We start from the raw sequence: 22250 nt of genomic DNA, 5'->3' as shown, positions 1-22250 counted from the left end.
AAAGTACATTAGTGTCCTCCCATGGCCCTGCCTGCAACTATGTCTGTAGTACAGATGCCTTCGCCTGCATACACTCCGAATGGCACACAACGGGTACTGTCATTTGACATTGTTCTCATGAGCCTCCGTGCCACTGGCCAATCCGAGCGATAACTGGAGCGTACCAGCCCTTGGGCCAACCACGTAGGGTGAAGTCTAGTATAATTAGAATAGTGTTGTTGCAGTGTCTCAACCGTGCTTTTGATGGTTGAAAAACTAGGAACAGTTACTAAGTCATGTCAGGTCAGGTAGTCCTGCAGAAGAGTCTGATGTGATTCCTGGAAAACTCCGGAAATCACCAAATTGGCCTTGGTGCCTTAAAGTTCATATAGAAAAGCTTAAGCATATGTAGTGTGTATTAATATGGGGCTGTAGAATGCACAGAGGCTTCTCCTCTCATTGAAAGAGCGAAGAAGGCAATCATCGTGCCCAGCTAGCTTCTTCAAACATGGGGATGGATGTTGGAGATATGAAAGGGAAGAAGAGTGTGTCAGTGTCGCAATTTCAGTTCATGAAAACAAATTGGTGAAAACTCGCCGTGAAATGTGCCCTGTTGATGTTGCCCACTTTAGTGATGTGCCAGCGCTGGTTCATGTTCCTGTGTGCTGCTCAGCATCGTCACTCGGATGTGCAGGTGCCAGGGCGCATCCGGGCAGGTGTGCAGGACCTGGGCAAGGCCTGCATCAGCCTGACCAAGTCTGCAGGCGCCTGCCAGAGCAGCCCCGGCGACATCTACACGCAGCGGGAGCTGGCTGAGAACGCCCGCTTCGTCTCAGAGAAGGTCCCTGCTCTTTTTCCCAAAGCTTGACCTGAGCATGTTGGCAGCTGTGCTTGGTAGCTGACTGAGCAAACACAGAACAAAAAAAAACCCACTGATGATTACATGCCCATGTAGCGCGATGTTCTTCAAGATTAGAGCTGATGTGTCACTGTCAGCCGGTTTTATTTTACATTATTGGCTCCAGAAGGCTCCATGACATCAGTCATTGCACGACCATTCACATCGTGCCACACACAAACGCACAAGCAGTAGTTAGTGCCGCTATACTTCAAGGGCATCTCACATCCATGATGCAGCGAATGGATGGCAATGTGCTGTATTCAGCAACAGCTTTTCATGGCAGTGAAGGAAAGGCTGCATGGGCGAAGCATTCATAACTGTGTCATTCCGCCAAAGCCAAATAGTTCCGCCACATTGGTGCACCTGGCTCCCTGGCGCGTTGCTTTCTCTGCAGTGCATTCACATTGTTGCATCTATGAAGGCCTCTTAGCAGATTTGTTGTAATCAAGAGAACTGTTCTTGACTTGACTTTGAACATTGAAAGTTGTCAGTTGTGTTACAAATATGCCTTAAATAATGAATATTGACAGTATACAATGGAAATTCAATTATACGTCTCCCGTTCGTGTGATGACCTGCATTTTACGATGCATTGGCACGGGCCCGGCGAATCTCCCATAGTTAAAAGCCTTAATTGTATGACTGAAAAATTTGCATGTCCCGTTTCATAAGAGCCGGTGGGAACCCTTTAGAGTGACAGATGCGGGCAGAGCACTTTATTTGCAAACATGATGTCAGCGAAGTTGGTTCCAGATCGGAATTAAGATAGAGACGTGCGCGCAGTGATGCGATGCAGCACGCGGCGACATGTAATGGACTCTGCACTTGTGACAGTGGCCATTGGTATGAGGCGGCTTACCTGGCCCGTATTCTTGCGCATTTCATTGACGAAGGCATTAATTAGGGAAATCAACTACAGTAGCCGACTGATTTTCAGACTTTGATAATTGGGACTTGCGCGATATCTCAGACTTCACTGAGGAACCATCGCGCACCTCATAGGAACATGTACATTTTCATGACTTTTTCACAATTTTTCGGACTAAGATAGACGGCAACACTACTGTGGAGATCGTTCAACCGAAAGTTTGTTATTTCAGCTTATTATAGACACGAGCGGGCATCGCTGTCACAACCAACCTGTTCTCCGCCATTGTGAAAGGCGCCATCTTGGATTTAAACGGAATCGGCGGGGTGGGCGCTGTTGGAGTGAATCACGGACTAGCTTGGATAGGCTTGGCTATTTGGTCTCCATTATTGTCATTTGAGATAGCAGGACACTCTTCGTTGCCATCGAGATGGTCTACAAAGTGTGCACGATAACATTGAAAACGGTACAACGGTACAGCTGCAGCATCCACAGTGGCTTGGACAATGCCGCCAGCAGTGTGTGCATGGTGCGGGGCAGAAAACATGGTAGAAGGGGGCAATGCATTTGGAGGCACTTGCTTCCGCCCATGTCTTCTTCCCTTGGGTTACCTCTTTGTCTTTGTGAGCGTCGTTGCCCCATGCAAACTGATTGCTCTTGCTTCGCACAGCGAGTGCATTCGCTTGTGGCATGACTTGCAGCCGCGTAGCACTGTCGGGTATCATGATGTGAAAGGGTGCGGACATAAACACATGACTATGGCTCAGATGACATCTAATATTATTGCTTGTAGGCGGAACATGGGGAGTGGCTTAGCGATATTGAAGTCGAGTTTTTCACAAAAAAGTTCTTTTTTTCTTGAAGTTCATGGCTTTTTTTTACTGTTCGGTTATTCGGATCATTTTCCGGGTCCTGCTGAGTTCAAAAAATCGATCGGCCACTGTATATGTTCATACCAGCATAAAGTCATTGTAGACGAGGTAACAATAGACATTTTTATGATCATCGGTAGCTAGTTCAAAAACTCTTTCCACTGTGGCTTCTGTAGACTGTCACTCGCTCCTTTGACACCTGTCGATCGAAGCAGTGCTCATCTCGCAGAGTGAAAGTGTGGTTCAGAGGCAGGTTGTAGAAACCACCACCTTCTTCAGCAGTAAAGACATCACGGTCGGTGTACTTCGAAAGTGTGTTCTCAACATTAATGTTGAGCCTGGCCTCAATGGCAGAGTCGTCAACTTCTGCGCTTTCGCTGGAGATAGCCCGACAGCTTATCCCGTGTCGGTCTTTGAAACGCTGAATCCAACCATTTAATGGGTTGAAACCATCCTGCCCGAAAGGTTTGCAAAGCACTTGGCCTTGGCTTGCAATATCGGGCCACTCACAGCAATGCTCTGGGTTCAGACCTCTTGAAACCATTTAAACAAAGCGGCGTCAACACTTTGGTACTTTAACGCACAAATCCGTTTCCTTGTAAGCGACGCAGAGTCCTCCTACAGCTGTTGTCACAATTGTTTCGGTGACACCATAGGTACTATTTTGCCATCGTGGCCTTTTTCAAACCGCTCTTTATGTCCCTCACAATGCTCTGCTTGGTCTCAGGGGACAAAGCTTGCTGTTTCCTGGCTTTCGGAAAAGAAGAGAAGTTCTTTTTCTTTTTAATCCGGGTAAAAAGGGGGGTACATAAATTATGTGAGTAAATATGGTATATTGCATTGCATAGAAAGAGTGGGCGCCTGTAGGTTCTGCTCCAGTGCCAGGAAAAACTTGGACGAAGCGTAACCTAGCGCATCTTCCAGAGTTCCCACTATGCTCATATTTGCACTGATAGTTCTTCGGGACGGTGTCTGTCTCTGGACCAGTGAGCCTATGTGCAGTGCTGTGGTGGACAGGTGGCAGTTGTATTAAATTTATTTGAATTAATTCTATCGCCACCTCCTTTTTCGCAACGTGGATATACAGACAGATGCCGTTTTTCTTGAGAATGAGATCTATAATGCTGTTGCATTAAAAGTTGTTGTACCATGGATCTGTGATGTGGCACTCAGCACAGCGTTGCTGTCCTCTCGTCCTTGCACTTGCTCGTGTTATGCTGCAAGTGCCAGTGCTGTAGAACTGCTGATGTAGTAATAAGCGTGACTGTGTGCAGGTGTCGCACATCCTGGCAGCGCTGCAGGCCGGATCGCGGGGCACCCAAGCGTGCATCAACGCAGCCAGCACGGTGAGCGGCATCATCGGGGACCTGGACACGACCATCATGTTTGCCACAGCAGGCACGCTGCACTCGGAGAAGGAGGGCGACCAGTTTGTCGACCACCGGGAGAACATCCTCAAGACGGCCAAGGCCCTGGTGGAGGACACCAAGACGCTGGTGGCAGGCGCTGCCTCGAGCCAGGAGCAGCTGGCCGTGGCCGCCCAGAACGCGGTCTCCACCATTGTGCAGCTGGCGGAGGCGGTCAAGCTGGGGGCGGCCTCCCTGGGGGCCCACAACCCGGAGGCCCAGGTGCTGCTGGTCAATGCCGTCAAGGACGTGGCCTCCGCACTGGGGGACCTGGTGCAGGCCACCAAGGCCGCCTCGGGCAAGGGCATCGACCACCCGGCCATGGCCCACCTCAAGGACTCGGCCAAGGTACGGGGTCTCTCCCAGAGCACTGTTAGGACTCTGCGGCATCTGCTGCAACAGGCCTAGTGACACCAAAGGGTGCAATGGCTTCACATTTGCAGACACTGTTTCAAGTGCTTAGGATCCGCCACAAATTCTGCACTTGAAATAAAGCAGAGAGCAGTCGGCAGGCTGGCCTTGGATACACAACTAATGAGGCAGCACAAGGTGATATAAGGGAGGTTCAACATCTGAACTGCGTGAGGCTCAGTGTGAAGAACGGTTGAGGCAAATGGAGCAGAATCAGTGGGGGGCAAAAGGTTTCATGCTGCATGGGCACAGCTCAGGACAGGTGCTACATGAAAGAGGAGGACCAGATGGCTGGCACATAAATATAAATGTCAAAGGAGCAGAAAGATAGTAAGATAACCACGAAACAAAAAGCACTCACTGGCAAAAGAAAATGCTGGACAAGCTGATGTTGGAGCTCTGTAAGATGGCTGAAACTAAGATTAAAAGTGAAAACTTTATCGACAGTTCCAAAGGATGCACTTTGCTTTTTCAAAGCTAGGGCTGAGTGGTTGCTGCCAGAAAAAATTTGGCACCACAGATGATGTTTGCTGCTGCTGCATGCAGGAGAGAGAAATGTACTAACGTACTCCTATGCAATGTGAGGCTCTCAGTTCACGAGGCCATCATGGAGGTCCGAGATGCAGTGGGGTGTAGGAAAAGTCAGGGCATGCTCAGCTTTCAAAGAGCAGAAGCAAATCAGAGGGTTGGTGGAGGAGCGCAAAAGACTACTCTACTTTAGATGAGGGAATTTGCATTTTATCCACAGAAATTTAGCACAAAGTAACGCCTAGGTGATAATAATCGCTGCCCCAATGCTAAGGAGATTCTACTAATTACAAATTCATCTACCCGCAGAGTAGGCGCTGTTCAAAACTTTAGAGCAAGTCTTTTACAGCAGACAGGTACCAGTAGATTGGCTGCACAGCAGACTAAGTTTAATGTGCAGAGGTAAAGGAGGCAGACAAAGCCAGGGGACGTATTTTGTAGCAATTCATTTTCTTTCCATTCCGCTTGGTCCTTTGTCATTGCTGACCACTCCCACTGACGTAAGGCATTTGAGTAGACGTCACGCTGCTCATGATAGAAACATGCTTGGGTAGTACCACCTCCTCGCAATGCGCATCTTGAGTGACAGAGCACAACAACATGTTTGACTTGCCTCACATAGCTGCTAGTCTCAGTAGAAAAACTGGGCATCGTTTGTGCAGTGAATAGGTGCAGCCGTGTGACTCAGCCAAACTGGATGTGGTTGCATGAGGCTGGCTAGCAGGGGTGCCGCCACCAGACAGGCAGTGATTAGCAGTTTCTTTTCCTACCCTCTGTTGCTTCCATCACATTGGCATTGCGCCAATTGAAATGGAGAATAAAGTGGATTGGTACAGAATACAGCCCCAGGGTTGATTCATACAGACCTGTTGCGATAACGCAGTTATGCCATGTGTGATTAAACCTTGATGTAACGAAGTCGGAAAAATCAGCACTTTACTTCGTTACATCAAAATTTCGTTGGATTGAAAATCGTCTCCCAGCATGCAAAGAAACTTCCAAAACGTGTTGTGGGTGTGGTGCACGCACGGTAAAACGCTTTATTACTGACAAAAATAATCAGTCATCTTTTTTGGCACCTTTTTCGTCATCAGCAACGGTGTTATAAGTCGTTCGTATGCCCACTGGGACTGGATGGCCTCTTGGTCTTTTTCTGCGCTAGCGCCTGAACACTTCGATCGCGTCACCCACTTCGCGAGTGGTTGCAATGTCGTACTCGTCCTGCATATCGGCTTCGCCTTCGCTGTCGTCGTCTTGGGAGCTCCCCACCCCATCGTTCACGATAGTTTCCACCGTCACCTCCTCCATTGCGAGGGCACAGGAGTCACCAGAAAGATAATCCTCCAGGTTGACCCCTTCCGGAACGGCACCATCGCTGCGCTGCCAACTCTCATCAAGCGCCTCTTCCAGCACGGGCAAATCTACGTCCGCCTCAGGACAAGCTGCTTCGGCTGCTTTGAGACTTGCTTTGCGAAAGCAGTTTTCAAAAAATCTTCTTTGGTGTGGCTTTCCAGGACGTGGGCAACATTTCGAGGGCCTGAAATAAGTCCACTTTAGTAGAGTGTTCGAGTCACAGGTCAAGCTGTAGCTTATCAATGAGGCGCCGGCGATATGCGCACTTTACGCCCTGGTCCAGCGGCTGAATTAACGATGCGCAATTCGGTGGCAGAAACTTCACCTCAACATCACGTGAGTTCCAAGTCTTCAACGTAGTGTGTGGAACAATTGTCCAAGATGAGGCACACTTTGCGTTCAGCGGTCTTCATGTCCATGTCAAAGGCTTGCAGCCAGCCACGGAAAATATCATGCGTCATCAATGCCTTTCGGTTCGATACGTACTCTATTTGCAGCAGGAGCAAATTCGCGAAGCACCGTGGCTTTTTGCTTCGTCTAATGACAAGCGGCGCACGCTTGTCGCTGCCATCCATGTGGGTGCAAAGCAAAACCAAGATGCGCAGTTTGCTATGTTTCCCTCCGTGACACTTTTCACCTTTTAATGCCAACGTACGATTCGGCAGCATTTGATAGAACGCCGTTACGGCGTTGTAGCCGTCTGCCGGATCATAGCGTGCCAAGATCTTCGGCACTTCCGTGTCGACCTAAGCAGCCGATCCTGTCATGTCAGCCGACGTCGATTTGCCACTCAAGATTTTCGCTGCGGTGGCATGACGGGTTTATAAGCGATGTAGCCACCCACTGCTCTCCTGAAAGTTGTGCCCGAACAGACAGGCAAAATCCCTCGCCTTTTGTTGCAGTATTGCACCTCTGATAGAGATAGTACTCTGTTCCTTAACCGAGATGAACCACGCAAAAACAGCCTTATCCACGTCGTTGAACGTGGGAACCTTCATCCTTTTTCTTTGCGTGTTCCCGTCTTTAGGTATTCCGGGGTAGAGTCCTGTGCCTTCACAATTGTCGAAAGGTAGCTCTGGGGTATGCCGAACCGGGCGGCGACATCCTTCTTCTTTTCACCGTTTTGTACGGCTTGGAGCACATCCGCCTTTTTTTCCAGGGTTAACATTTTGCCTTTGCCGCTCATGCTGTCCGAGATGTCAGGCGCGCACACAAAAACACAGGCCAAGGCACATCGTCGTGTACTATAAAGCAGCACAACACTGTCAAAAACCCCAATGCTCACGCTTCGGTGGCTAGGACTAGACTGTTTACGCGTACAGAAAACCAGTGCGGAAGGAACAGAAAAAGGTCTTCTGGGCCCACGAGTCAATGCTAGTGCCTTCTAGAGGACTTACTCGACACGATGTTCGCCAGTGTCGCCTGTGCTATCCCAGATAGTGCAGCAAATCGTGCCTATCATCATCGTCGCAGTTGCCAGTGTGTACAGACGTGCTATGGCCCACAGCCACACCGCAACAGTTTTTAGGGGCGCACGTTGATGTGCGTGCACTTTTCAGCCATTAAAGTTCACAGTATACTTTTGTTCAATTCTGTCGATGCACCATAAGCCAGCAATGAAATTTCTTTACGTTGAAAGTGTGCCAGAACTACTTCGTTATACAGAGGCTGAAAATACATGGCATTCTATGGGAACAAAGTTATACAAACTGAAATACTTCTTTGCATTGAAGTTCGTTACATCGAAGTTTAACTACATACTTGCATATTTATTTTTTTAAAAGCTTTTACTCAATCATTTTATGCTTCCTGCTGTGTCAGACCACCAGCACGCACGTCAGTGCATGCAAGGTAGGCTTGTGAAAATGGGTGAGGCTGCGTCGTCCTGTGCAGCTACGAAAGATGTGAGGAGCAAGGGGGAAGTGTGTGCCGACTCATTCTCGTTAGCGGCCGCTTCCCTGGATGAGCAGTTGCGAGACCAAACTTCCAGTAATCGCCGGCATGAGCTGGAATTGTTTGCCATTAGCCAACTGGGCTGTGTGCGAGGGGGCCAGTGTATCGCCTTTTGTCTCCATTTGCCTCTTGACTGCTGGCTTTGCAGTTGTATCATTGCACATTTATTGCCTTGAGCTGTGCATGCAGCGCCATCCTGTTCCATGGGGAATTGCATAATGTGGGGAGGGGCGGGAAGGGGTACGCGCCCTATGCTTTGAGTCAGCTTTTTTTCTGGCCCGTGAAGGTTGCAAGAGGGTCGACGTACAGGTGGCAGCACTTGATATATATCGCACATTACCACATTGTAGAGTTTTTCTAGGACGTGTCTATGAAATCTCCATGCAGTTTGTGCGCCCCTTTTTTTTAAGCCTTAATTTAAAGAAAAGAAGTGTGCAAATTACGCAAATAAATATCGCATTATACACTTATGATGCAAGCTATGAAAATAGAGCTGCAAATATGGATAGGAAAAAATGGAATATTGGGAGAACTGCAAATTGGTTTGAAGCAGGAAAGATGTGTGGAGCACAATCTGTTTGTAGTAACGCAGTATACTGAAATAGCTCAGACGCAAAATAGGCCACTACGGTTGGCTTTTCTAGACTTAAAAGGTGCATACCGTATAAACGCATGTAAGGACCGCAGTTTTTTTTTCAGATTCGAAGGCCAATTTTCGGGGTGCAGGCCATACATTTTTTTTTTAAAGTAAAAGCACACCAATCTAGGAGTGAGCGGCATTTATTCTACATTCAGCCGTCAATCGCAGAGTCTTCCAACTATGAGGAGGTGCTTTGCTCTGGTGTACACTCATCCCACAAGAAGTCTCGCAGCTTGCTCACTGTCAACGCGTAGCCATTGTTCCGCACGTCCATCACATAGCAGAGCAGCTCTTCGTCCATTTCGGGAAACTTGTACGGCTTAGCTCGGAAAGTGCGCTTTTAGCAGCTTGCGTTCCTCAGTGCATCCTTTTGGTTGCATCGTCGTCGGACGCATTTCTCGGCCACATCGAATTTCCTGCCAGCCGCACGCTTGCCATGTCCGAGAGCAAACTCCTAGGCATGTAGCTATTAAGGTGCTTTCTCATCGTGCTAAAATTGCGGTGCTCAGTGGCAACATACGAAAGCTACAACTACTATGAACTAACACGCTACCACAACTCCTGTGCCTTTGAACGCCACAAAAAAAGTGGCCGTGCAAACAGCTGGCGTGTGGTGTCCTCAGGGCGATCTGCTCCTGCACGGTGGCTCGACATGGAAGCAGATTGCGCTAATAGGATGACGCGCAGCTTCTCCAGCAGATTGGGTCTGAGCAGGCCACAAATGCCGCAGCTGCTCTTCTGTCCGTGAAATTCAAAAATCAATATTGGCAAAAAAGGGAAAGGAAATGTGCTGCATGCCAGTGGTTTGGTGGCTGTGGCCATGTGTTAGCCAGGGCAAAGTGACCGGTTTGACTGGGACAGGTGCAAGCACGAAAGCAGGTGCCGATGAATTATGGACGCATACTTGCCACTGCTTGACAGTGGAAGGTGCCTGGACTTGACCAGCATGAGGGTTGCAGGTGAAAGAGCGTTTGTTTGCAGAGGCATGCCAAGGCTGCACAGGACTTCACAAAGCTGAATGGGCTGCTTTTGTTCTCTGTTAGAGTGAGCATTTCTTGCCAGTGGTTGCTTTGATCAAGGTCAGATGCACTGCACTGTGAAGCATGCTTGGGTATCCGGGCACATCGTTGGTCCCCGAATCAGGGACACCTTTTGGGTGAACCAGCTCAAACTTTGGGACATGAAAAACAAGCTGGACACATTGCAGCGATGTTTATCTACCTGTTCTCATGATCAATTTTTTTTTTAATTTGGCCAATATTATCTGCTTATCCATGAAAGATATGGCAGTAAATTTTATAGTGTTTAACACATAAGCTTGTATAGAGCGCATTGTTAAATGTTTATGGTAGTGGCTTAATATTTATTTTAGGTAAAGACTTCCAAAGCAAGCAAAAAAAAAGTTTATTTATGCTAAGTTTGACAAATTTTAGAAAAAGATAAAGATCTAAAAAAATGACAGATATGACTGAACAAACTCTACGGTATGTGTCACTTCTCTGAAAAAACAGAAGTGCATGTTAGTGCAGGAGTCCACCTTTTCGTGTTCAAGAATATTTTGTGGTTAGAAGTAATTTTTGGGCACAAAAATAATTGCAGACGTTGTCTTTCCAGTCATCAGGTACTGGCATATAAATATGTTAGGTAAATCGAAGCTGTTGACCAGTCACTCATTGCCTGACCTTATCTGAAATTGACAGATGCATGACCACGGGTGCCTCACATATAGATGCATCTTTATCAGCAGTGTGGTTTATGTGCGAGGCTTCTCATAACGATGGCTGTTTTCGACCTGTGGCTTGTACAAGGAAGCAACTTATGCACTGGAGTGGGCTGTACTAATATGTTCGGTAATTAGCTGACGCATGGTTTACATGTCGGAAGGTCCTTAGCACACTGCTTTACAGCTGTTTCTCTACTGCCGCTTGTACAGTATTTGCACTAATATCAGGGTCTGTGGGGGTTCCTGAAAACATTGAATGAGAGTCCTGGAATTTCTGCAGGTGTTTGGAAACTTGAATTTCTGGTGTACTGAAGAGGTCAGTTTTGAAAGAATGCTTTCACCCACTAAATTTGCTTCTCATCAGAATGCTTACGATATCTAGAAATGCATTGCTAGTTTTGAAGCAAGGCATTGAGTCCGTGTCACAGCGATTCAATCTGCCACTCAGCAACTGAAGACAGAATGAATGCATGCACACATACCTGTGTTTTCATTCCTTTGTTTATGGGTATTTTCCCACAGCTGCATCCATGTAGGCAGTGATTTTTCCACTGTTTGTGAGCAGTGCACACACCTTGCATTATATATTGCTGTTCCTGCCCTCCCAGCTGCTCCAGCCGAGTTGATCAGAGCAAGGACTACCACAGCTATTCAATCTGACGATGCCCTATCGCACATTTTTGGCACCTATATGAGGTGTCAAAAACGATAATTTGATAAACATATCGATGAGATCTTGAAAGTCCCTGAAAACCTTTGAATTAATTTACCTCAATTATTTATCTGGTACTGCCGGCCTCAGCACGAGGTCTTAGGCAGGAGTGGGTTGTACATAGTATTTGCGACATGTAACAATAACAGAATGGTGGGTCTAAAAATTAATACGCATAAAGCAAGAGTAATGTTCAACAGTCTCGGACCGGAACAGCGGTTTACAGTTGGTGCTGGAAGTAGTAAGAACACACATCTAGTACTTAGTAGGGTTGTAATAAGGTGGAGGAGAGGACACTTAAGCTCCATTTTAACGGCACGATGCGATAGCGTAGTGTGTTATACCCCTGTCACACGGGCACTTTCGATGCTCATTGAACTCGATCGGCATCGAGATTTTCGAGCACGCTTGAAGCATCCGGTGCTACACGGGCATTTTCAATGCTTCTTGAGAAGTTTCCCTCATGTGTGTTAGGTGGCGCCAAATGTTCCTCTAACAGCCATAACAAGGTGATGTCCGGCAACATTGTGCAGTCGGGGCCAGCGGCAGCCAAATCCGTAGCCAGACGTGCGACGCTCCTCTGTACCTCTGCTGTTGTGCGATGCCGAGGGTCCGCAAGGCCTCCGCGATTTCTGCGTAGCCTACGGCGTTTCTCTTCTGGCGCCGCAAATTATCTAGGCGGTCTAGCCAGCAGTCGATGAGAGCGGCTGTCTCGCGCTCGCTCCATAGTTTGCGCGTCGACTATAGTTCACTATAGCGTCGACGAACGGAGGACGCCATCTTTGTTGTTTACATGACGGCGAAGCTAGGAGCGGGGTGTCGAGATTATTTATAAATATGTTTGCATATAAGCAGGCATAGTGCCTGAAAATGTTCTGTCTTGCATTATATTCAATTACAACAACAACAGTTGTAGTTTTGTTTTGTCAACTAATGTTTATTTTTATAGCTTCGTGAGTGCGAGAGTGCTTTCGATTGTGCTTGGAACCTCAAGCACGCTTGAGGGACCGGCATCGAGTCAAGCAGGATCGAGCTCGATTGCGCTTGAAAGTGGCCGTGTGACAACCGTCGATCTGCATTGAGTTCGATGAGCATTGACTCAATGAGGATCGAAAGTGCCCGTGTGACAGGGGTATTAGGCTTTTCATTCTGAGCAGTTTGACACCTTTGAATGGATTTTTAATTTTTTTAATTGCTGCAAGTAATTATTTGATCAATTGTACACTCTAAATTTTATTCATTAACATCATCAAGCATTGCCTTTTCATTCTGAGCAATTTGGTACCTTTGAACCCTCTTTTTTTTCAATTTTTTTTTTCATTTATTTACTTAATCATTTAATTACAATGGTTTCAATAACTCGCCATCACCTGCTCGCCGTCACCTACATCAATCACTAGAACCACAAATTACCGTGGTACAATTTTTTTTATGCAGCCCCTGGTTATAGGTCACTGGCTCGAATCCCTGCCGTGAGCTAGGCTTTAACTTGTAAGTTTATGCTGCACAAAATGATGGATTGAATGACATCATCCGGAACATTCTGTGACAAACGGGTGGGATGATACAATTTTTTTTTACACAGCCCCTGATTACTTCCGACACGCAGTGCCGACTACGCCGACGGCTGTTCGACAGAAACAGCTGTGCATGCTGTCGTGTAATACGTTCTCCCAGCTTAACTACGGTTTCAAAACTGCCCACCCCGTGATCAGGAGGCACTGCTGTCCACATGCCAACCACGGCGGGCCTTCCTCTGAGGGAGACGCTCTGGCTGACACAAACAAGGCTTTTATTGCTGCAACATCAATACGCTAAAGGATTCGAGGTCGTCGGACTCACCAGCATGGTTACGAGTGAACGTTCGCCCACGGTAGGGCAAAAGGGAAGAAGCACCAAGGCCGGACGAGATGAGATGCAGGAGAATGTTTTCCCCTACGAGGCCTCACCCCGCTGGCGAAGATTGGAGCGTCGCGCCGGAACATCGGTGTGCGTCGAGTTCCCAAGCCCAAGAAAGAGTCCTCTCGACTGCACACACGCATAGTAATCCTGCCGCTCATGGCACTGTAACACCGGCGCATTCTCTTGTTAGCTAAGGTAACTAGGGAATGCGCATCGCAGGGAAGCAAACCAGAGGGGACCAGTCCGCACAACTTATGGCAGGTAGTGACCGCAGATCCGGACCACAGTAGTGAGGTAACTAGAAGAATAAGAATGGGGTAGAGCATATTTGGCATGTAGTCTCAGATCAAGAATGACACACATGTGCCTGTGTGTGGTTTACTCATCATCACTATTTAGTTTCTTGTCATTGTTGGCGAACACAATGTCCAGAGCCGTTGTCGCTGTGAAGCTTGCTGCCACCTGCTGCTGCACAGGGCCACAGTTTTTGCCTTTCCCCATTTTCTCCTTTCCTACTCTTCCACGGTTCTTGCCTGTCTTCTCTTTCTCAGCCACTGCACCTGCCCCTCCTTCCACTGTCTTAGCCTCCTCTCCATGCTTTGTCTGCAGTGGCTCTGCGGTTGTGGTGGTCGATCCAAAGGACACGTGTATCCTGCCCACAGTGGTCGCATTTCGATGGAGGCAAAATGCTAGGGGCCCGCGTACTGTGCAATGTCAGTGCACGTTAAAGAACCCCAGGTGGTCAATGTTTTCTGGAGCCGTCCACTACGGCGTCCCTCATAGCCTGAGTTGCTTTGGGCGTTAAACCCCATAAAACCATGCTTTGTCTGCACTTCGTTCTATGACCCCAAGGTTGCCGAAAACCTGGTTTCTGTTTGCAATTCACGAGCGTGGTGAGCAGCAAAAAAAAAATACTACATGTAATCCTAACTTGGTTCCTGGTATAACCCTAGATGTGTTCTGAAAAATATGATTTCCAGAAAAAATCTTGCATCACAATCATGTAAATACAGTACTTCTTGAAGGATGGCATCACGGCTCGCTCACAATTGAAACAAAATTAGCGTACGCTTACTGGGGCAACTTGGCACTCGGCACGTTACGCAGCTACCGCATGAATATCCCTATGTTTTACTTAATCTAGGTTGTGCAGCAGGAAAAAAGAGCTGTGAGGTGGTTTTTTTTTTTTTTGGTGCAAGATGCCCCAGGCAAGTGGGGCATGCAGTATTATACAAGCAGTGATTCAAGCAAGGAGGGAAAAGCACAAGAAACAGAGCATTGCAAGATCAGCATCAGCATTGTTGATATTTCACAAACATGTCACTGAAAGCCATCCTGTTTATCCAGGTGGAAAAATTAAAATTAGAACACATTAGTTCAGCTAGTAGTTGCGAATGACGCAGCTAAGCTGGCCGGGATGCCATTAGTTGTATGTGTAGGTCAGAATTAAGCCCGAGTTTTTAATTCTACATCACGGTAGGAGAGTTACGATGTTGTGCTCTTCTCTGACCCTAGTCAGAAAGTCATCGGGAGATGAGCATAATAGCTTTTAGTTCGTTGGCTTCTTTTTCGTTATATGCACTGAAAGTTTGCCAAGATATGCTTAAGCCAGACTTGCACCTGCCTTCATGGTTTCATCAAGCCTAAAATGCACACACAGCAAAAGTGTCAACATTCATCAGCGTGTAATAATCAGCCTTTGTCTAGCTTTCTCAGTCTGTGTGCCCTGGCTACTTGTCCCAGCTGTCTGACTCCCCATATACTGCAAAACTTGCTAGGGCGCTCAAAGCATGCAGTCATTGACAAGAGGGTTCAGTGCTGCTGAGAACTGAAAAGTAGCAAAAGTGCACTTGTACTGAACCTCATGCATTTTAGCCGTTTGTGGCTTTGAAAAAGCTTTAATGACAGAGAACACATAACAGCTTTGATCCTTGCTTGCTTTGTACCTGAACAGGTGCATTTTTCTTCTTATTGCATGTCTCTAGAAAGGAACCCTCCCGCACGGGAGGGTCACTACGATGGGCATTATGCAAAAGTCTTTCAAAGGCCAAACTGGTTCTGAACTAGAGCTAGGAGTCAGACTTGCGATGAGTGCACCACAGTACGGTCTCTACGAGTTCCCGAGTCTTCTTCCGCGAAATCGCACATAGCTTGCAACAATTTTCAGCATGTACAAACTGCAGTAAATCTGTGCTAACTCAAAGTTATGAAAGGGGAGGAAAATTTCAAGACAGATATTTGAATTAAGCATAATACTGAGACATTAAGGAGACTGATTGTGAATTTTTTAAATTTAAGACTTCTGTTTAGCTCTAAATTTGCGATGCTAAGCAGTCCTGCGTAGTGACACAGCACCAATGAAAAAAAAAAGCACGCAAGCATTCTTCTTCAAATTTAAACAGCGCTAACTTTTCAGACGAAATAGACATGAAAGGACGGGCGCTGTCGTATCATGTCTATCTGTGTATTCGTCTGAAAAGTTAACGCTGTTTAAATTTGAAGAAAGAAAATGCATCACTAACTAGCCCCGCAACATGTTTTACTAAGCATTTTTCTAATGGGACGGTTGCAATGAACAGCACCGCTACTGGTGGGAGGGAGAGGCCCTCAGTCTGCCCCCCAGCTGTCATTGCCATGGGATGCATCCAAGCTCAGGAGGAGAGGTGGCTATTGTCGACGACGAAATTGCATCAAGCACAGAGCGGCATTGCTGCATGCTAGCAGAGATGCTTTACTGCTTGACTTGTGCACCATGTGAATTGCTGGCCATTCGCGCATTTTTTTTTTGTAATTGCTATCGTGTATCGAAGAACTCCCGGCGGTCCAAATTTGATCTGTGGCCCTCCGCTACGGCATCCCTCATAGCCCATGTGTTGCTTTTGGATGCTGAAGAACCGCACAATTTACAACTTTCACAGTTTGATAATGTCACTACTAAGACCTTTTGAGATGAGGAGCCCAGTCTTGATTGCTTTTATGCCATGGCCCTTTGTTTGAAAGTCAGTTGAGGTGCTAGCTGGCCAGTGTGTCAAGAGCGTCAGCAGATGTGGGAGCTGGTCATATCTGTGAGAGAAGTAATGCTCCCACCTCTGGAAAGTGTGTGGCCTCCTCAGAGGCTAGCTAAGGAAGGGAAGAAGAGTCGGGTGCAAAGTGCAGGCACACTGCAGGGGGAAAGGGAGCTATTTTTCCCTGCTAAAAAAGTGTCATAAGAAACAGAAACATGTGGTGGAAGCTTCGGGGGTTGATTTATTCACCTGCTGTTACCAGCTGTCAATGGGAATATGTCACAGTCTGCTGTGCTGCTTTTATAAGGCTAAGAATTTATTGCAAGGACAAATTGGTGTGTGAGAAAGGAGCAGCAATTGTGTGCACAAAGCTGGCCGCTTGTGATGGCAGTGCTATGCCGTGAAGGACTCATTCCTGCAGCTTATGAATTGTGGCATTCAGTAATTGCTTGGCAGGATCGGGGGAACTTCTGCGAGAGCCTGTGTGGCAGCCAGGGCATGAATGCGAACATTGCAAGACCCTTGTGAGATTGTGTAGCAGCCCTGACAATGCACAGGCTGCAACAAATGAACGAGCAAACATGCCATGCCAGTGTTAGCAAGGATGTTGTTTGGAAGCACTTGTGCTCTGAGGTTTTGAAGCTCTGGTCCAAATTGTCGAAGTTGGCAGGGAGGCTATTTGGTGCAGAGGGGCTGCAGTGGTGATTTGGTATAGATCCATGGTGAAAAAAATTACAGGGGTGCACTTAAGTCTGCTTAGGTGCAGCAATGCGAAAGCATTTCTCTTACTGCGCGTCCGTCCTCCCTCGTGTGCCTCCACCATCGCCGCACATTGCGAGGTGGGGGGGGGGGGTTTCAATGGATACCGCATGATGGCACTACGATTGCATTTCCAGCGCAGAGGAAATTTACCGGAAACTGCAGCTGTAATTTAGATGCCCATAATTACTCATGCGCACCTCATTACACATCTTGAAGATACGTTTCCGAGAGATCTGTGCATCCACTAGACTCCGTGCGGACACGCGCTGTCCACAACTTCCAACCAAAGCGCCTGTCCACAGCTTCCAGTGGCGCCACTCATGAGCAGCCCAGAAATGCTTTCGCATTCAAACTGCACGCAATAATACTGGATACACACTGGGCAACAGCAGTAACACACAAGTGCAGACTGGCAACTAAACATCATTTCTCTTAACGGAGAAGTTATACAGAAAGATCAAAAAGGGCACTCACACATTGTGCAGTAGAGCAAAAGTTGAAAAAGACCATAAAATATTTTGGCCGGCTTCCTTATTTTGTCTGTGCAGTTCACATGCACCTTCTGTCCTTTCCGTATATAAATGCTCTATAAGAGAGAGAGAGAGAAAGAAATGGACGGAAAGACAGGGAGGTTAACCGGGCGATGCCCAGGTGGCTACCCTACACTTGGGGAGGGGAACAAAGGGGAAAAGAGGAAAAAGAGCGGCAATGAAATGAGTTTTTCAAGTAAGAGAAATAATGTTTAGCTGGTAGTCTGCGCTTGTGTATGCGCGCAGTGTTATGGACAGTTTTTGATCAGGGCAGCCCGCACATGGAACGCATAGCAGCAGAGATGGGACAAGAAAGAGCCTCTTGTTTCTGATGCCTTGTGTGTTGTGAGCCAAGCCATGCATGCATGCAAAGAGGAGGATGGTTGGCTGAGGCCGGCTCACTCTGCTTCCGGCAGGTGGCGGACACCACGGACACGGATGGGCTGGCCTCCGATCAGGAAGAGGAGCTAATCTGCTTGCTCTCACTCGAGAGGGACGCGTAGTGTCGAGAGGAGGAATAAACGAGTTGCTTGGCTTTACTTTCTTTCTCTGTTGGCGAGGGAAGCAGTATTTCAATTCCCCCCCACATCGATAGCAGACAGGCCCTCGGGTCGTATGCACGGCGCCAGCCACTACTGCGGGGCCGTCGGAGCAGCACTCACTCAAAAGGTCACCCTTGAAGTTTTGCTGCCTGCTCAGTGTGTTCCACTAACTCGGCTCCCACGTTGGTTGGCTTCCTAACCCTGTGCTGTGGTCTAAGTGAAGCTGCATCCACCAGTACATGTGTGGCCCCTTAGCTAGGGTGGCGTTCCAGAATGGGAGCGTGTGTGCTGCCTGTCCCCTCGTGAACACTGTCTTAACATAGCCTGACACGTGTATCCATCCGCTTAGCTGTGTACTGCTACTGCACTCGTAGGCACAGTCAGTGCTAAGGCCATGTGTTTTGAATGAAAGTGTGGCATCTTCCTGTTTGAGAGGGCGTGCCTTGTGAAGTGGTCCTGTTTCCTGGCACTTGGGCGCACCGCCTCGATAGGACCAGAGCTCTTTCTCAGTGGGCGTCACTGCTCGGCAATCCACACTGCTGTACTTTTGTGGGACGCTGGCCTTTCATGCATCCAGCCAACATTTCAGCTTCCCATCGTAGCTTGTGTGCACAGACCTTGGTGACAGTAACATACGTCAGTGTACTTCACGTTGCAGTCTGTTCATTTTCCTGGCATGCTATATTGCAGAGGCTGAAATCTAAGCATTGTGTTGGGGGCATAAATGTGAGAACTTGAGTGTCCTTTGTTGTTGTCTTATTTCTGGAGGGAAAGGTTTATGCTTCCTGGCAGCGAGGTACAGCCCCCGTCAAAAGTATACAGCCCAAGGGGTTTCACTCTAAGGAGTTTAGTGGGGCTCCCTAGCATATCTAGCAGTCCAAAGTTTAGCATGATTGAGGACGCGATGCCATTCCTCATTCGAGAGGTTACAGTCGCTGAGGATGCATAACGAGGCATGCAGCAGGCTTCCCAAGCAAACCCCTTGGGCCGTATACTTTTGACGGGGGGTGTACATATGGTTTTGGTTTTATCAAACTTTAGTTTGCTGCTGTGAAATTTAGCGCGAGCTTTCTTGTGAGGAGCTCTTGAGGAGAGGTGCAGTGCTTGGCTGGGTCTGAAGGCGCAGCGTGATGCATGTGCGGTCAGCTGCCAGTGTGTGTGTGTAGCACCGTGCACAGCCAGCCCCTGCCTTGTTGCCCAGGTGATGGTGACCAACGTGACCTCACTGCTGAAGACAGTGCGAGCCGTGGAGGATGAGCACGCCCGCGGCACACGAGCCCTCGAGTCCACCGTCGAGGCCATCTCGCAGGAAGTCCGGGTGAGCCGCCTCTGTTGCCTAGCCTTTCTTCTGAGAACCCACTTCGATCTTGCAATATTTTTTTCCCCTTTTGTCCAGCCAAAGAAGTTGGGTCAGTTATCCGCATGTGCTCACAGTGTTAATGGCCAGGTGTTGTGCATCTGGCCATTGCGTGCAGGGTGGCGAAGGGTTTACTTATTTACTTTCATTTGTTTATTTCTGTACTCTCAGTGCTCGGAGGCAGTACAAAGAGGAGTGGGAACAGGTAAAATTGCTAACTGCATCTCTGAATGTTGATAGTCAGAGATTGCTTTTGATGGAGGCAGGGAGGTGGTTTCATTCATTTAAAGTGCGCAGAAGAATTGAACACGATGGCATACAAACTTTCAGATTATGATCAATGCGGGGTGAGACGTATGATGGCCTGAAATACAGGTGCTCCTCAAGCAATGAAATGCAGTAATAAATTTGGTGAAGCGGTTAGGCGGGGGCACAATTTGATTCAGTTCTGAGGTGGGCTTTCCCCTGGTGCACAGGCCTTTGACTCGAGTGAGCCGCCCCTGCGGCAGGCCAGCCCCGAAGACCTGCTGCGTGCCACGCAGCCGGTGACGCTCGCCACGGCCAAGGCAGTGGCGGCAGGCAACAGTGGCCAGCAGGGTGACATCATCGTGGCGGCCAACATGGGTCGCAAGGCCATCTTCGACCTCCTGTCGGTCACCAAGGTGGGCACCTCACGACGATTATCCCCCGGAGCCTTAAAGGGACACTGAGGAGAGCACTATTAATATTTTTTTTATAGTAAAATCCGATAGTTCGGCATGTCATGGCTTTGTTGCCACTTGGCCGGCAGCGAAAGTTGCATTTATTTCTAAGAAATTTGGATTCGAAGTTGAAAAAGTTTTTCCCGCCGCTCTGATTCAAACTTGGGATTCGTCTATGACGACAGAGGACTAAGAGACGTGAAACATGACGTGCACATAACGTAACGCAGACTCCGTGATTTCTGGCTGCCAGCAGTGCGGCCTAGCAGCAGCCGAAAAGAAAGCTACCGCCGGCCGCACGTTGAAGGCATCTATCGGCTATTGGGGCCGTCGCTACAGTCGCTTCGATTACGTTTGCACTGGCGTTTTGCCAGCGTTACGATGGATCTCGTTCTCGAAGTCGTCAACGAAGTTCTCGCAAATGGACACCTTTAGCATACCGTGTACCTTGTTACCGCTAGCGGAATACCGGGAGCCCGCCTACCGCCGGAAAACAGGCGCTGATTTGTCCCGATGCTTCAGGAGCGCGCGTAGCAGCCGGGCACGTGGCGCCATCTGGCGACGTCAAGGAGATTTGCGCATGCATTGGCTGCGCCTCAGTGATGCATGGTTTCTCGGTTCCTGGTGTTGCTAGAACCATTCGTTCTAGCAACACTGTTTTGTTCTATGATCTCATCACGCTTGTACTTGCGAGTTTGGCCTGTGGCGGCGATACCTGTATTTTGGTTCTTGCTCTTTTCTACGTTACAAGAGCTTTGTTGTCAGTATGAGTGGCGTTTTTGTAATCAGGAGCTGGTATTCTGTCGATACAGGCCAACTTCAATTTCTCCTCAGTGTCCCTTTAAAATCCTCACCGACAACCGAGGGAAAGAAGGTTCAGGGGGAGAGCAGCAACTTGCAAAAAACCACTTAAAGGGAAATGAGATGAGAAGATTTGTGTGATCTATACTCTGTTTCATACATAGCAGGCAACGTGCGGAGGATGCTGAAGTAGTGCATCCGCGAAACCATATTACTCCGCCACATATCATTCGTTCTTCTCGAAACTCCGGTCATTGTTTGGACGAATACAAAGAGCGATATAAAACGATTTGGTAGCATTGAAAATCATGGCCGAAGCTGTGAGGCGCTCAGTGTTCGGGCTCTCTGGCCATAATTTTCACGGAGTGTAAACTACTTTTTGGGCACGGATTTGGTAGAAGCGATTCGCCCGACAAACCACATATCATACCGCCATGTGTACTTTTTTGTTCTCAAAATCTCGACGAGTCGCAGGACGAAAATGTGGCAAGAGGTAAAACGAAGTCCAGGAGGTGCCAGTCATGGCACTTAACATTTGTCACTACGAAATATGTTTGTGTTCGCTTTGGTTGTACAACGAACTACTCTTTGCGTACGGACTTAGCCTGTGCAAACAGGCACTCTAGCTTTGGCAGCGCTGCCTGCTATGTATGAAACGGAGTATAGTTAGTCATTGATCAGGTCAGGTAATGGCCATTCTGGTGTAGTGTGGAGCCAGGCAGGGCAGTGGGATCAAGAAGAAAGACGGGACAGGGCAGCCATAGCATGTGTAGGTTGAACAGCATTGAGAATAAAAGGGGAACTGCAAAGAGATCAGAGCTGAGGGCTGAAAAACAATGACAGTGAAAACAATTTCTCTTTTTTTTTTTGTATGTGGCTAATGGGCACAGTTTACTGATGATGTGTTCAGAAACACTCTAGTAAGCTGCAACTGCAGATGAATTGGAATATTTCAAGCCAGTGATTTGTGATTTTCAAGCATTTGACTAACTAAAAAGCTTGAGACAGTGAATCAAATGAAATAGCAAGCAGTATTTGCAAACAATTCAAAATTTTAAAAATATTTTCACGCTTTACTTCCTTCACGGGTGTCAGATTCGATATCATGGCAAGCTGATGTCAGTGGGTTCCTGATATTATGTCTCGATAGCTGAAGAGTCGGCATGAGATTAAAAAGAAATTGTTGGTGGTCTAACATCGCTAACCATGGTTTCCTTCATACATACAAAATAGTTTGAGGTGCACAACTGTACTGTTTTGAGTGTCAGTGTGCAGCGCATTGTAGTTGAATACAGTTCTGCTGA

The 22250-nt window shown here is 47.8% G+C and overlaps 1 protein-coding gene across 5 annotated transcripts in view; it reads left to right on the top strand.

Moving 5' to 3' along the window:
* Nucleotides 1-22250, top strand: part of rhea (Talin_middle and talin-RS domain-containing protein rhea) — a 188081-nt gene that overhangs the window by 151145 nt on the left and 14686 nt on the right. For 4 of the 5 annotated variants that reach the window (XM_089547598.1, XM_089547600.1, XM_089547599.1 and 1 more), the window contains exons 44-47: nucleotides 674-820; nucleotides 3895-4374; nucleotides 19289-19405; nucleotides 19921-20106. In XM_089547598.1, coding sequence (XP_089403724.1) covers nucleotides 674-820; nucleotides 3895-4374; nucleotides 19289-19405; nucleotides 19921-20106 — 930 coding nt within the window. Of the gene's footprint in view, nucleotides 1-673; nucleotides 821-3894; nucleotides 4375-17961; nucleotides 18081-19288; nucleotides 19406-19920; nucleotides 20107-22250 lie in introns of those variants that run through there. The other variant, XM_089547602.1, reaches the window with a different exon arrangement.

The sequence above is a fragment of the Amblyomma mixtum genome, chromosome 6 (assembly GCF_055824585.1).
Source record: "Amblyomma mixtum isolate Tamu chromosome 6, ASM5582458v1, whole genome shotgun sequence".
Classification (NCBI taxonomy): domain Eukaryota; kingdom Metazoa; phylum Arthropoda; class Arachnida; order Ixodida; family Ixodidae; genus Amblyomma; species Amblyomma mixtum.
Note: the sequence above shows the minus strand (reverse complement) of the source record. Positions and strands in the feature narration are given on the sequence as shown.